General features: G+C 33.5%; 1 protein-coding gene across 1 annotated transcript; it reads left to right on the top strand.

Annotated features, from left to right (window-relative positions):
- The first annotated feature begins 4,171 nt into the window (after positions 1-4,171).
- LOC132714753 (cytochrome c oxidase subunit 5B, mitochondrial-like) lies at positions 4,172-15,051 on the top strand. Its single transcript, XM_060697673.1, has 5 exons — positions 4,172-4,330; positions 9,118-9,186; positions 9,690-9,787; positions 11,306-11,414; positions 14,797-15,051. The coding sequence occupies exons 1-5, from the start codon at positions 4,216-4,218 to the stop codon at positions 14,910-14,912; spliced, it is 507 nt and encodes a 168-aa protein (XP_060553656.1). The 5' UTR covers positions 4,172-4,215; the 3' UTR covers positions 14,913-15,051.
- Positions 15,052-15,429: the final 378 nt, after the last annotated feature.

A 15,429-nucleotide genomic window follows, 5' to 3' on the forward strand; every position in this document is an offset into this window, starting at 1 on the left:
TTGGGCCATATGTCGCTGTCCACAAGCAAATAGACAGTCTATAACTGCCAGCATTTAAGTTTTTTACACGGGACTATAAGAAGCAATTATATACGAATTATCATAATTAAGTCTGGCTGGACAACCATTCGTTACGTTCACCACTGTTCTTTATATGTAAATGTTTTAAAGATTTTTTTCCATTTGATAGAGTTCTACAATACTTTTTAAACGTACCGTAATAAGCTGTACATGATAGGCGGACCGAGGAAGAAAATACACAGATTTAGTGTTCTAGTACCCAGCGGTTTATGGCCCACAATCACTGTAGCGATTGATGGCCATAAGAGAGACCCTATTGGACACCCAAGTTATTTCCCGCTAAGCCTCCAAATACAAGTAAGAAGAGTATTTTAGATAACAACCTAAAGGTATTTAAATGCCATAAGGCGGTAGTATCGCAAAATGAATTTTTACATATTTTGATACCTTAAATGCACAGGGACCCATGCAGCACAGTGTTGGGATAGTGTAAAAAATTGAAATGAGTGATGAAATAATGAAAATCCGATTTTCTCATTTTCACCAGGGTCTTTCAAATAGATTTTTTTTCAGCTATCATTTCATATTTTGTTTCTTATGCAACTTTTTAGAGAAAAAAATCAATCTAGATTATGTCTGCAAAATAAGAAAATAGAGAAATACAGAATCCCTAAAGAAAGCCCAACACGGCAAAATTGAAAATGTTGCAGGCTCGGTTTGATTGAGCCTGTTCATAGACGGTACTGTCAAGTGCAAACTACCGTCCACGCCCCCTAGCACCGGCTTAAGCAGAATTCAACATGAACTGGTAAAATATAGAATTTTGAAACATCCGCAGATGTGTTCATATGGCGGTTATCATGGAACCTTCAATGTGACACGTAAGTGCCATTCCATGAAAACGAGAAAACAATGGGCGGAACTAAATAAAATGGAATTTTGAATGGGGATCTGAGGTTATGAAGCCTGCATGTCCCATATATAACGTCAAAAGACAAATTTAAAAAGCAGGCAACTTATCCTAAGGGTGATTATACAGTATTCAAGTAGGAACACTGGAACCACCCAAGTTGAAAAAGGCCAAAAAGAAGAAACTAAAAGTACAACAAAACATGTATACACAACAATAATGTCGTGCTGAACGATCTTCAGGGATCGAAAATATATATAACATCATTGATTTTAAATGTACAGGGAGACTTTTTACAGCCGCCACACGGCACAAATAACACGGGTGTGACGATAAATTGGAGAAATACAGAATCCCTAAAGAAAGCCCAACACGGCAAAATTGAAAATGTTGCAGGCTCGGTTTGATTGAGCCTGTTCATGGACGGTACTGGAAGAAGTTCCTAATTTTCCCTTATCATGCATAACAAATTAATTTTGTTCTTTTACATATAAGATTTTGTAAATACTACAATACTTTCTTATGTATTAATCAAATCAGTATCTTTCCCATTCAAACCTTATGAACAAGAGATTTAATTGTGTGCAAAATCTAAAACCCTTCTTTGTTTTTGTCTACAAAATCCCTCTATGTTTAACTTGTCTGCAAAGTATACCGACCCCTTAAAACCAGTAGTATTGCACACGATTTGGAACCAACATGATATTTTGAATGTGGGTGCAAATGCTTATCAAATTTTACCCTTTTACTGTGTGATAATTGATAAATATTGAATAGAACTTTAGTATCATTAGCAATAATGGACCATTTACATATGTTTTTAACTTTTTATTGATTGTTTTAAAGTCACTCCCGGTATTAAGATATGTTTGCCACTCATATGATATTATTTACAGAACATTCGTTTTGATATGTTGTTAAAATTTCGTTTGGATAATCGTTATTCTTATCTAAAAAATGGTAGCTTCTATAATAAATAACTATCTTATCCCAGAATTTTTTTCTGTATTATATGATGGTGGGCCAGATAAGGCTTACATTCCCAGTAGATAGTATAACCAGGCTAATAGTTTTGTTAATACTCACAAATTTTACCACCAAAATTCAAAATTGACCTCCGCGAAATTGAAATTGTTTTTATTTGTGTATGGACAAGTGTTGCCGAAATTCAATTGGTAAATATTTTTAATATAAGCGTGATATCTTATCGCCATCTACAAAGTACCATTTTCTAGCTCATTTATCCGTGATTGATGTTCGTCTGATATAAATTCTATTGTTTCAAAGCATATTCAACTGTTCTGGTTGAATTTTCATCAAACACTTTATTATTATCATGGACTTGAATTTAAGTAGCTCCGATTCTTTGACAAAATTAAGAATTTAGTTTTGTTATATAAGAATCTTACACCGGCTGCCGGTACAGACCGGAATATCTAGCTCGAGGGTAATTGTTTGCGGCGGTAACGAGGCTCTGTCGAGTTTCCGCGAAACAGTTACCCGAGAGCTAGATATTCCCGTCTGTATCAATTGCCGGTGTTTGATTCTTTTTCTTGTATATATTACATGTCAATTATTTTCGGAACAGAAATTATGAAAACTGATATTCTTATTACGCACGTTTTTCTTATAGTAGCGTATGAACATACAACTTCATTCATAACGGAATAATGACATCACCCTAAGAACGCGATTCATTCATAAAAGGCGCGCGTCAATGACGTCATTTAAAGCATGCGACTTGTCTTACATGAGGGATGTAAGACAGAGTTTTCTAGCACCGGTGTAAACGGTAGATTATCCTGTCTGAGATGCAAGAATAATAATTTCTTGCATAGCAGACTGGCGTTTCCATGCCGGAAATATTGAAGGGAATTATGTGCTTAGGATGACGTCATTTCGCAGTTGTTATTTAAGTTGTAAGTTCATACGCTATTGTAAGAAAATAGTTATGGATGAAATGACTTTAATTTCCATGAACATATATCATATTGAGGTAAACCATTTTAAATATGAAATAATATGGCAGAATATGCAAGAAAAAATATCTGACATATGTTTGCGGTTCGGATCGAAATATCCGTCCCTCGGGAACCCGCCCATGGGCGGTAACTCGGCAAGCCTCGTAAACGCCCAATGGGACGGATATTGCGGTCCGAACCGCAACATATGACAGATATATATAATAAATTCCGGAGCAGAGCCAGATAAACTTTCTCCATCCACGGCACCTATCTATTATTCTATTTATCCTGTCACCGTTTTTTTAAAGAATTTTATTAGGCAAACTACCTTTAATCACACTATCGGAAATGTTTCTATATAAACAAAGAAGGCCCTAATTTTTCTACAACAATGCACTCGCCGTTATTATTATCTCCCTGTGTATTTTCACATTGAGGGCGCCATTTTGTTTGAAAAATGTGATAAATAAAAACAATTTTTTTGACGAATTTTGTTGTGAAAACTATCTAGAATGAAAGAAAATGGTCTAACTAAGAAAATGAATTCGAACACCAATATCTTTTATTCAGTCGTTAACGCTGTACAGACGTTTAAAGTATTGTTTACGTGACGTCACAATGTAGCGCCAAACAGCACGTGCAAAACAATCAAATCAAATACGCTATTTTAATGTCGCAAACGAGTTAAGTTTTACATTTATTTCACTTTTAATAATTTTTATTTCGCTTGAAAAAATATAGAGTGAAATAAAATAAACAAACAAAGTTTTATCAACGTTTCCAAAACTCTTTATTCTACACACAGAAGATTTAACGACAGTTTTTTATATTTTTTCTTGAAGAGTAGTCCGGCAAACATGCATACCACGTGATCAAGTGCCGTAGATCAGTAAAAATATACGGCACCTTGTTATCGGGTCGAAATTGATACAAGTGACAGGATAATATTAATTATTATTTCATATTTAAAATTGTTCACCTCAATATAATATATGTTCATGGAAATTAAAGTCATTTCATCCATGACTATTTTCTTACAATAAGGGCTGTTTTGCATATATTGACGACTTTTGTGTAATTTTCTTGGATTTTTACTTTATTTGTTCACCTCACAATATTTTACTATTAAATACATATCAAAAATGAAAATTAACATGAATCTGGAGGCGTGCTGCTTTAAGTTTGTTGCTGAGTACCTTTTCGTGTTTTAGCATGTACTCCCAATCGCATCTTCTCGGCCCTTTCCGTCAAACTTCGGTCAAAAGCTGCGTTTGTCAGCAAAGTAACCTCCCTTTATGTTCGACCTTCACGTACATCAAAATGGCGTCCCTAATTCGACATACATCTCGGTTATTTAGTCGAACGGTCTTATTTAATTCTGTTAGAGCAGGATCTGGGCATTCAAAAGATCCTAATCCAAATAATCTTTTTAAAGGCAAGTTGTTATATGTATTTCTTTCTTTGAAACCAATGTCTGAAAGTTATTCATAGTTACCGCTCTTATAAAATGTCTTAAAATCTAAAGTTATTCAATGTTTGATAAACAGTCACGTACACGTTTTTGTCTTAGTTTTAGCTTTTAATTAGACTTCATATGACAATGTTAAATTAATACATTTATAGCTTACTCAGTAACAGAGACATTAACAAGACTTGACTTTGGTGACCTTTGAAAATGAAAAGGCACTTGTTAACATGACACAGAGTGACATACACTCGGGGTTCAGACACAGCCACGGTTTGATCCGTACCTTTCAATTGTTGATGAGGTGATTTCAGGTATAGGCCTTTTCTAACAGCCTTGCTGTTCGGTTAACCCTCTAAATGGCGACATGGTTGAGTGTCCGCCTTGTTATTGTCTTGAGGTCCGGAGTTCAAAACCGTCGCCACCTGAGGATTTTTCAGATTTGAAATAATGGCGATGAGGTAAAAAAATGACAATGCTTTTAGCGTTTCATTTGCAAGCGTGTAGAAATGACTCAGACTGGCAATCAATTACAGACAGAAAGATGTGACTGTCCCCTTCGAGGAACTTTAAAGATTCCGCTTGAGCATAAGGTATTCGCTCATGGACAGAGTAGTCAAAATATATTGACGTGCCAAATCTTGATTCTGAGATATTTTCGTTCTGGGGCAGAATCTCGCTTTAACAGATATTGCCCAGACACGAAAATAGCACAATATCTCGTCGCGCAGTACAATTAGTTGGACTAATGGACAGAGATGAGGATTCAGCCTTTGTATTTAAGGTGTCTCTGTACAAGTTTGCCTTTCAAAAATAAAGTGGGGGGAAGTGTATAGGCCATATCCAACAGCCTTGCAGTTGGGTTAACCCTTTAGCGATGTGGCCGAGTCAATATTGAATTTGGAAACATCTGCAGGTGTGTTCAAAACTTCATACGATGGTTAACACGGAACCTTCAAGTCTCAAAAAAGTACAGATCGCAGACTTCGCAACACATTTATGTTGAAACAATATAATAAGACGTACCTGGTATTACGTTTGCCCTGTTTTACTTTCTGAGCCTGGGATGCTCGCTATACACTGTCCTGGCTCAATAAATGCAATGTAGAATCTTGGGGAATTTTCATATTGCATGGACAAAATGCAAAATCTACTTGTGATATAGGGGCAGAGATCTGCCGAGGACGCGATTTTGCGCCATTGGCGCTAAAAAAATGAGAATGGCGCAGGAAAATCGGCAGCAAAGGGCCAAGGGCGCATCTAAAATCTGTGTTAGACTTATATGAAAACAAAACTGTCGGCTCAAAACTGGTACCAACAGCAACACGTTACCCATTCCTCTGTTATTACGCATATTCTTGAGATTATCCATTCCCCTATAGCTTTTGTTCACTTGATCTACTTACAGCATTTCTTCTCATAATCCCTTTCCCACACAGATACTTATTTCTACTTACTGTAAATTTAATCCAATAAAACAAACAAACAAAAAAATTATACAACTGCTTAATATTTAAAATGATTATCGGTAACTGAAAAAAAAGTGTTGCTATTTATAGAAAAGCTTTAAGTTACTGTATATAAATAACACATGGGTTTGTGGGTAACAGTAAAAATATCATCCCGAGGAAAATACTGTTACCCGAGGTATAGCTGAGGGTTACAGTATATATACGAGGGATGATATTTTTACTGTTACTTCAGGGCAGTTTTTTCTTCCCCTTTTGCAAATATACCATGTAATTTTTCCCCAAAATTAAGGGCTGGGCTGCTTCCCCAACTTGTGAAAAAAAACCCTGTACTTACAAACCCATATGTTATTTATTTTATTACCCCGAACAAAAATACTGTGATGATCTGAAATTGTCAACTAAATCTAGATCTAACTGTTACAAAAATAAACCAAGAGTAACAATAACTAAACTGTCCTTACCTTTTAAGTTTTAAGTGTACTTTAGGCCTACTTGAGAAGTTTTCTTTTTCTTTTATTCTTTAAGCAAACGATGATATCTACAAATCATACAATAAGCTAGGTTTTATTTAGAATACAAAACACTAACCGATTTACACAGTTATGATCTGTGAAATCTGATCCTTCTGTTTCCAGAATATTCTTAGCATGGTTTTTGACAAAATAACGATGATATCCTATGTCTGTCCACCATATCTGTAACGTTTCACTGATTAAAATTGTTAAATAATCCTTTGCATGCTTAAATCGTCTGCATGTTCCAGTTTGACACAATTATTTACATTGCAATTACTTCCGTTGAAAACGGATGTTCACTTTTTGACTATTCAACAAAAAGATATTTTCAGGGCCTTTTCACTAGTTTTGGGGAAGGCGCCCTAGCCCTTTTTGTGGGGGAAAAATGCGCGGTTTTCATACTTTTGGGGAAAATATATTTTCCACAGGCAGTCGGTGTGTGGTTCTATAACCAGATATACTATAAATACTTATTTAAATCACACATTTGGGGGAAATATCATAATATATTTGCATATTTTCCTCCAAACACACTTAAGGAGCTTTCTGTCCAACATAAGTTAACATAGTAAAAGGGATTTTTTTCCAGATCATTTTATTGCCACTTTATATTTGCCCAAGAATACCTTGACTCATATTTCCTAATTATAGAAAATTTACGTAGGACATGTGAGGGTTCTTGATTTGATTCAGAGGGAACATTATTATCAGTCACCACTGTATCACTATTACTGGCACTGTTGTGCTAGGCTCACTATTTCCCAAGTGTAAAACATTTCCCACACTTTGCCATGTTATGCTACTCTGACACACGAACTTGCAAGGGGATACATGTATTGGATTCTCTTGCACTTACAGGAAGGTCAACAATTCTTCCAATTTTAGTAAACAATTACAAACATCACTCAATTGTATTTTCTTCTTGTTCTGTGACATTGTTTACATTTGCGACATCTTAAATTGGTCGCTGTATGGTTGTAAAAAATCACGTGCAATAAAAAATAAGGCAGCGGGGTTTTCCCATGTTCCTTTTAGAAAGTTGCAAACTCAGACCGAGGCTGTGAGTTAACCTCAATTGTATTGAATCAAGGTATCCCTCTAGTGGGTAATTGAATAATTAGCTTTCATTGGACAAAAACAACGATCTATATTTAAACAAAAAAGATTGTTTACAAGTTTTTTCTTTAATTTAATATTTCTTTGAAAGGGGAAATCTTCGCAAGAAGGGGAATTTTAGACTGTTTTTTTGCGGAAAAAAGGTAGTAAGTCGGCTTGGGGATACCGGCTACAGCAAAGAAGGGTAAAAAGGCCCTGATTTTATACGCGAAAAGCACAAAAGGGTGCGAACAACTAAATTTTATGGGTGTCATAGATACTCCAGAGAAGAAATTGATGTCCTATCGGGTTTAACGTCGAAAATAAGAATGAATTGAGAAAAAAATGGCGGCCATTTTATTTCATTTTATTCAGAAAATAGACCAGATTTTATACTGTTAAAGTATGTAACAGTACAAAATTCTTAGTCATGTGGTACACTTGCATTAACAGTAAGAATAACTCCGAGAGGCCTATGGGAAATTAACATTACGAAAAAAGTGAGTAATAATATAATCTGACAGGTGTACAACTTGATTTCCCCTAAGGTCACTCAAGTTCACACAAGCTTTGGCTGATGAAGTGTAAAAAAATATGTCTATTTCGTCATCAGAATATTTGACAGGGCGATTAACCAATCGGGGAAACATTGTGCATGACTTTTTTCATGATCAAAAAGTCTGTTGGCAAGTGTCTTTGAAGTATGCTTTCTACACAGAGGCATACAAGGAGTAATAAAATCCATCAATATACATTGTGCCAGGGACATTTGGTGCAAAATAAGGAACAATTAAATGGATAATGCACAGTATTAGACATTAGAAATTATGTGGATAAATTATGCAAATCAGATTTTTGAGCAGCCATTTGAAAAAATGTTTTGCCTGCAATTAATATTAGTTAGAAAGTTACTGTCTAGGCATTTTTTTTAATTATTGGTTATCTTCTCTGTTAAATACTGAATGATAAGTGAACCACTTGTCATCAAATATGATTTAAGTTCCATTACAAAGGAAATTCAATTATCTACAAACTTTTTAACAGTAATTTAGGTCAATGTTTACTTATTTTCCCAAGGCCCATACTTTGGTCAAAATGGTCCATCATTTTCAGACAAAGTGGGCCCAGGGCCCAGTACTTTCAAATTCTCGGGAGATCTCTGTAGGGGTTATCTTTTTTGGCATCTCCCTATCCAAGTTTCACAAGTGTAGATTAGCCAGTCTTGAATCTGACTAAGAACCAATGTTAACAGTACTATGTTATTATCAAATGATGTTTTATTGATACCAAAAGTAAATTTTGCATTTTATCAAATCAATATGTGCACTTCAATTGTCACTTGAACATTTTGGAGCATTTTGCTAGTGAGTACACAGATAGAGTGAGTTTTGGCATAAAGGTTAAACAGCTCAAACATTATGTGTTTTGCTTGGCTGTTTATATTTTGGAGTTTGCAGTCTTAAGTTTATTGAGACTTATTGTTAAATGTGATTTTTATATTCACATTCCATAAACTGCCTGTTTTCTCCAAAGTCAAAAAGTTAAGAATGCAAAATTTATTTAAAGATATAGAATCAGACTCTGTGATCAGTACCATGATTAATATTGATGTTTTTTTATTCAACTACATGTACATTTTAAACACCATGATTATTGAATCAATCTTTTTTCACAGATATAGACAATGAAGTAAGAACAAACGTAGAGGCATTTTATGCTGAATTGAAAGGAGATAAAACTGCAGGTATTTATGAAACTAACTTTTATTGCTTCAGTTTCTTTCAATTATTTTGCAAACTGACAAAATTTTGCGTAATTCATGGTTTATACTGTTTTCTGTTCATTTCGAAAAAACACTTCTATACAAAGCTTATGATTTCAAAGTCATTATATTTTCCCTTGAAAAAATTAGTGTTTATTCATGAATTACTGATTTGTTCCATTCACAATAATATAATACAAACCTCACATTCTATTCCCGGCAGGGACTTTGGATTCTTTCATGTGAGGAAGCTAGCCTACGGAAAGTCTGTGGTTCTACTTGGGGGCTTGTTTGTGCCTGAAATAATACACGGAAGGGCACCTTAGGGTTTCCTCCACCAGTTAAGCTGGAACGTCGCCATATCGCCTATACTGTGTCGGTGTGACGTAAAACCCAAGCAAACAAACAAACCTCATAAATATTTATTTCTTAACTTATTAAAAATCAGTTCACCCTGTCATGATATTTTGTTGTTTACTTTTTAGACCCTTCTGAAGGTGACGTAAAAGCACAATTAGAAGAATTGGGCAGTTTGACCGGAGACCAGAGACATGAGACTCTTGAAAATATGAAGGGAATTTTTGTAAGTTTATGATTGAAATCTGACAAATCCTTCCAAGGTCGTATTTTAGTTGCCTGTTCAGAAATCTTTATTTGTCATCAGGTGTACATTATATGTGTACATTATATATAATATATACACATACTGCTGATATCAAAGTTCTTTTGATGTATTGTATTGAACATTTCATTATCTGTAAAAATTTATTACAATAAATAAAGATGTTTTTTTTTGTCAGCCAAAACTGCCATTTGATTGCACCTTATTGTACTTTTCAATTATGGCATTTTCACCCTATCACCATATAGCAATATAAGACCCTATTCCCAATCCAAAATAGTCTCTTTTTCCTAATTTTAAAACAAAAGTTTGCAACAGCAGCCAAGAAAATCAAACAAATTCAACTTCTGAGAAAATTGAACTGTTTTGACTGTTTCCTTAAGAGAAGTAGCAGGTTATATAAATATGATCATACAAATGTTAAAAACCTGTATAAAGTAGTCCTTCAACTTTTTTAAAATTCCTCAAATTTCCCAGATTTGCTGAATAATTTTTAACTGACCTGTCGCAAATTGACATGGTGAGCTTTTGTGATTGCTTTTCATCCGTCGTCCGTCTGTCTGTAAACTTACTTTAAACGACATCTCATAAACCGCTAAGCCAATTTCATCTGAACTTTGAAAATTGTTCAAAGAATTGAATTCAATACAGGACTGTGGTTGCCATGGCAATGCAAAGAGAGAAAAAATCTTATAAAAAACCCATAGAGCTAGAGCTTAGATATTTATGTGAGTCTCTACCAAGTTTGTTATAATTAAAGCCTTTGGGTCAAAATTGGCCTTGCCCCAGGGGGTCATTAATTGTCCTTATATGTATATAGGAAAAACAAAAACATCTTTTAAAAAAGCTAAAGAGCTAGAGCTTAGATTATTTGACATGAAGCATCTTCATGTGGGTGTCTACCAAGTTTGTTTAAATAAAAGCCTTTGGGTTAAAATTGGCCCTTGCCCCAGGGGTCATTGATTTTCCTCATATCTATAAAGTAAAAAAAAAAAATAAATAAATAAAATAAAAAACCCAGTGGTAAGGAAATAAGGGTTATTCAATGTGTTTTTCTTTGAATTAGTTTGACCATCTTAAAACAATATCAAATTTATTAATTTACTTCTCATGAAAAAGTGAAAATACATATATTTAGACAATGTTCTTAAAAAATGATTTATTGTCAAAAACAAGACTTAGTAGATGTTATAAAAAAAAATGTTGTTTAACTGTTAACATTACATTTCTTTGCTATATCAACCTTACTCGGACAGGCTTTCCGATCATTGATGGATGTAGTGTTTAGCAGTGGGTGTGTTTGTTTTACATAGAAGTTGAACTTATAGCATCTGAAATATTTTCATTGCAAGAGGAATATTAGTAAGGAAGTTGTAGATTTTGAAAATAATATAATGATACATATTTGATAAATTTTAAGTAATTCTGACAGATAAAGCTTTTCATATCTTGTAATGCATTGCCTTATTTGTTTTGTAGGATCCTTTTGATGTAGGTGTACATAAGCAGACCAATGACAGTCAGGGAACTAGAGAAAACCCTATTCTTGTTCCAACAGTTGAGGGATACAGGCTTGTAGGATGTGTTTGTAAGTTATGATTTCCTAAAACCCTTTACAAATGATTTCTTGGAACAATGCAGAGCTTCCATTAAGTTAAAAAACATGGAAGTTAGAAACTGCTAAATCAAGCTTTAGTTCAAACATATTTATTTAGCTCAATTGTGAAACAAGTTCTTGCAAATTTTGGAGTCTGGAACAAACCAATACTGGTGTTATATGAGTAAACATGAACCTGATCCAAGTAGGGCTTGAACACATGATCCTTGGGTTAGGAGGCAAACACCTTAACCACTAGTCCACCACTCCCCTCCAGGCTGCTTCACCTTAAGAAGGAAAAGCTAGAGCTGTCATCGATAGAAACAATATCAATGTATCATTGATATTTTTCTGTCGATCAATAATCGATACACATTTAAAAAAATTGATAATTTTGACTTATTAACTATTAAATGTCTAGAAATTAGGAAAATTCAACAAAAGCATATACAAAAGCAGGTGTCCATGTCTAACATCTGTTGTCAGTGATTTTTTTCGTGTTTATTTTACAGCCGAATAAAGGTTGTTTCCCTACGGCCTAGCCAAAAATATGTATATTTTCCCCTAAAATGTTAATATTTTTCCTAAAATGCCCCTGTGCACATTCTTCACCAGAACCTTACTTAATATCAGCTAGAAGATAAAGCTGTCCCTATAGATAGTCTCTGCTATGTACCATGCATGTTAAAGTGAAATCAAATTGAAAAATTTATAAAATGTTGGGTAAATTCCATTCTCAGTTATTGGTATTTTCCCCCTTTTCTGATTTATCGGGCCTATATTTTCCCCTTTAGAAAGCCAAGAGGTTTTGTTTTGAAAATTGCAAAAAAAAATCACTGGTTATATAGTGGAAATATTTCACAGCAATGATTGAAATAACAAAAAAGTGATCTGGATAAAAATCATGCAATGGCAAATAACACACTGAACAAGAACATGTTTGAAAAACTGAAATCATTTAAACAGGTATAAAAGTGAATGACAGACAAGTGATTTTATGTAATTATCGATATATCTGTGTATTGTTGATATTTGTCATCCAATATCAATATATCGTTGATATGTCTTGCCTTGAATCAATGACAGCTCTAGGAAAAGTGTTAATAATTGACAACATTTCTAAAGTCATTAAAAACTTTACATTATTGAACTTTGTCATGTTCTTGACACAGATACAAAAAAAAAAGTTTACCACCTTGTTTGAAAAATATTGGCCATCAATGTAAACCCCCGTTATGCCTTATAAAAGCTATCATATATGTTAAAAAAATCTTATTTTTGGTAGATTTCTTACAGTTAAAAAAAAGCACTCATTTGCCATATAGATAAACTATCTAAACTATAAAGTATATTGTTGTGAAGTTACCAATAGAATAAAACTTACACATAATCAATGGCACTTACAACCCATGTACATGTAAATTATCTTAAAGAGGTCAAAATGTGCAAAAATAGCTCTTACTGCATTAGTAATGCAGTAAAAATATAGTAATAAATACTGAAAAATCAATAATTAATCCCACATAACATGTAAATTTTTACTAGAATCTTGAATCTTTATACTTTTTCTAAAATTTTAGTACATTTTTCTCAGATTTGATTTTATCAAAATATGTTTGCTCATCTTGAGGCATGCAGCTTTAAGGAGTAAATGTCTTCTTGATCAATGTTTTAGCTTGATTATTTAAAGGGAAGTGAACTATCGTCCTTGTCCTTGATGCAACAAATTTGCTAAGATTTGCATCAGCTGTTGCATATCTCATAAATAATTACTGAGGGTATCCACTTTTAACTTTTTATGTCTTTGTTTAAGGTGTATTAACCAATTAGGATCTTATTGAATTGAAATCCCTTGTGAATTTTGGAGAAAATATCTTGTTAAGGTTTACTTATTTCAAAGAGATTATTAAAAAACCCTTTATTTCATGAATCTCTATCCAAATTGGCATTTTGCGCAATCCAAGTATAAATTGAAACTAAAAATAACTTACTTTTATATTTTGGAAAAAGATCCATCAGGAAAACACCTTAATACAGTTATCAGGACATTTCACCAGGAGCAGATATAAATAAAAAAAATCTTATCTCAATTTCAATTTTTTTCTTTAATGCAACACAATTTTTCCTTATTAAATCCAGGGTCTTTTATCTTAATAGTAGAACAAGGTGGTTTATTGAAATAACTCCAGTTATAAAGATGAAATTTCAAATTATAAATGTATATTGATTTATTAGTCCCCTACCGGTTTACCGGAGGGGACTTTAGGTTTACCCTCCGTCCGTCTGTCCGTCCGTCTGTCCGTCCGTCTGTCTGTCAGTCCGTCAGTCCGTCCGTCCACAAAACTGGATCCCGCGATAACTTGAAAAGTACTGAAAATATTTTTATGAAACTTGATATATGGATAGATGGCAGTATGGAGATTATGCACGTCTGTTTCTTTTCTTCCTATGTTGAAAATTCTGGTTGCTATGGCAACAAATAGGCTGAAAATATGGCAAATTTTACACATAAACTGGATCCAGTGATAACGCAAAAAGTACTGGAAATATTTTTATGAAACTTGATAGACGGATAGATGGCAGTATGGAGATTATGCACGTCTTTTTCATTTCTTCCTATGTTGAAAATTCTGGTTGCTATGGCAACAAATAGACTGAAAATATGGCAATTTTTACACATAAACTGGATCCAGTGTTAACGCAAAAAGTAATAGAAATATTTTTATGAAACTTGTAATATATGTAGATGGCAGTCTGGAGATTATACACGTCTTTTTCTTTTCTTCCTATGTTGAAAATTCTGGTTGCTTTGGCAACACATAGACTGAAAATATGGCAAATTTTACACATAAACTGAATCCAGTGATAACTCAAAAAGTACTGGAAATATTTTTATGAAACTTGACATATAGGTAGATGGCAGTCTTGAGATTATGCATGTCTTATCTGTTCTTCCTATTTTGAAAAAATATTGGTTGCCTTGGCAACAAATAGGCTTAAAACATGGCAAATATAACAATATTTATGATTATTCAAAAAGAGCTGAAACTTTTTATGAAATTGCATCTTTAATTCCAGAGTTATCTCCTCTTTAAGAATTTTGCTTTTTAAAATGTTATATTTTTGTAACAGGGATGTTTCAAATATTAACTTTAGAGTGTCCTTCAGTCCGTCTGTCTGTCTGTTCATAAAAACTTTTTCCTGTGATCACTTTTAAAGAACATTTCAAACAAATTGACTTAAAATAGAGAAAAATTTACACATTAGTGAAGGCCAATGGCCCTTCAGAATGCTGATGGGGTTCTATCCGGTAGGGGACTTATGGATTGCTTGCAACACTATGATAATTGCTTGTTTATTTTCTTGTTACCAGGTGAGGAGGATTTGACAGAGGTGTGCTGGATGACCATTCATCATGGAACTAAGAGGCAGTGTAATTGTGGAAATTGGTTCCAGTGTGTGCAAATTCCTGGAGCTGTAGCCCATTAATATAATAAAACTTCTCTATTCTTTAGTAAACAATTATAAATGACATTGTATGTATGATGATATCAATTTTGAATATTCAAATCATCAGGTTTTGTTTTGCAAAAAAAAAAAAGGAACAGAAAATATATGTCAAAATTTATGAATTTGTTGTTTTGAAATACTAAGAAAATTTGGTAAGTTGTATCAGATGTCAATTACCCCTGGTTTTCTTTGGTCTTGAAAGTTGGCAAAGTTTAGAGTTATTGTATTTATTTTTAATCATCAGCTATATTGTGAGCCATTTTTTTCTCTTTTTTGACTGAGAAATTTAGAAAAAAGCATAATTATTCTGTTTGATTAGGGATGTGCTGTTTGAAAAAAGGAATTAAAATATGATTTAAATATAGAAATTGTGTTTGTATTTGATATTTACAAAAATGTATAACTATATTAATATGGTAGTAATACAATGTTTTTATGTGTTTTAAATGTCAAAACATCTTACTTTGCCATCTATACAACTAACTTGATTCTTAGG

Source organism: Ruditapes philippinarum, unplaced genomic scaffold (assembly GCF_026571515.1).
Source record: "Ruditapes philippinarum isolate M1 unplaced genomic scaffold, ASM2657151v2 ctg17648_1_1_1_1, whole genome shotgun sequence".
Taxonomy (NCBI): domain Eukaryota; kingdom Metazoa; phylum Mollusca; class Bivalvia; order Venerida; family Veneridae; genus Ruditapes; species Ruditapes philippinarum.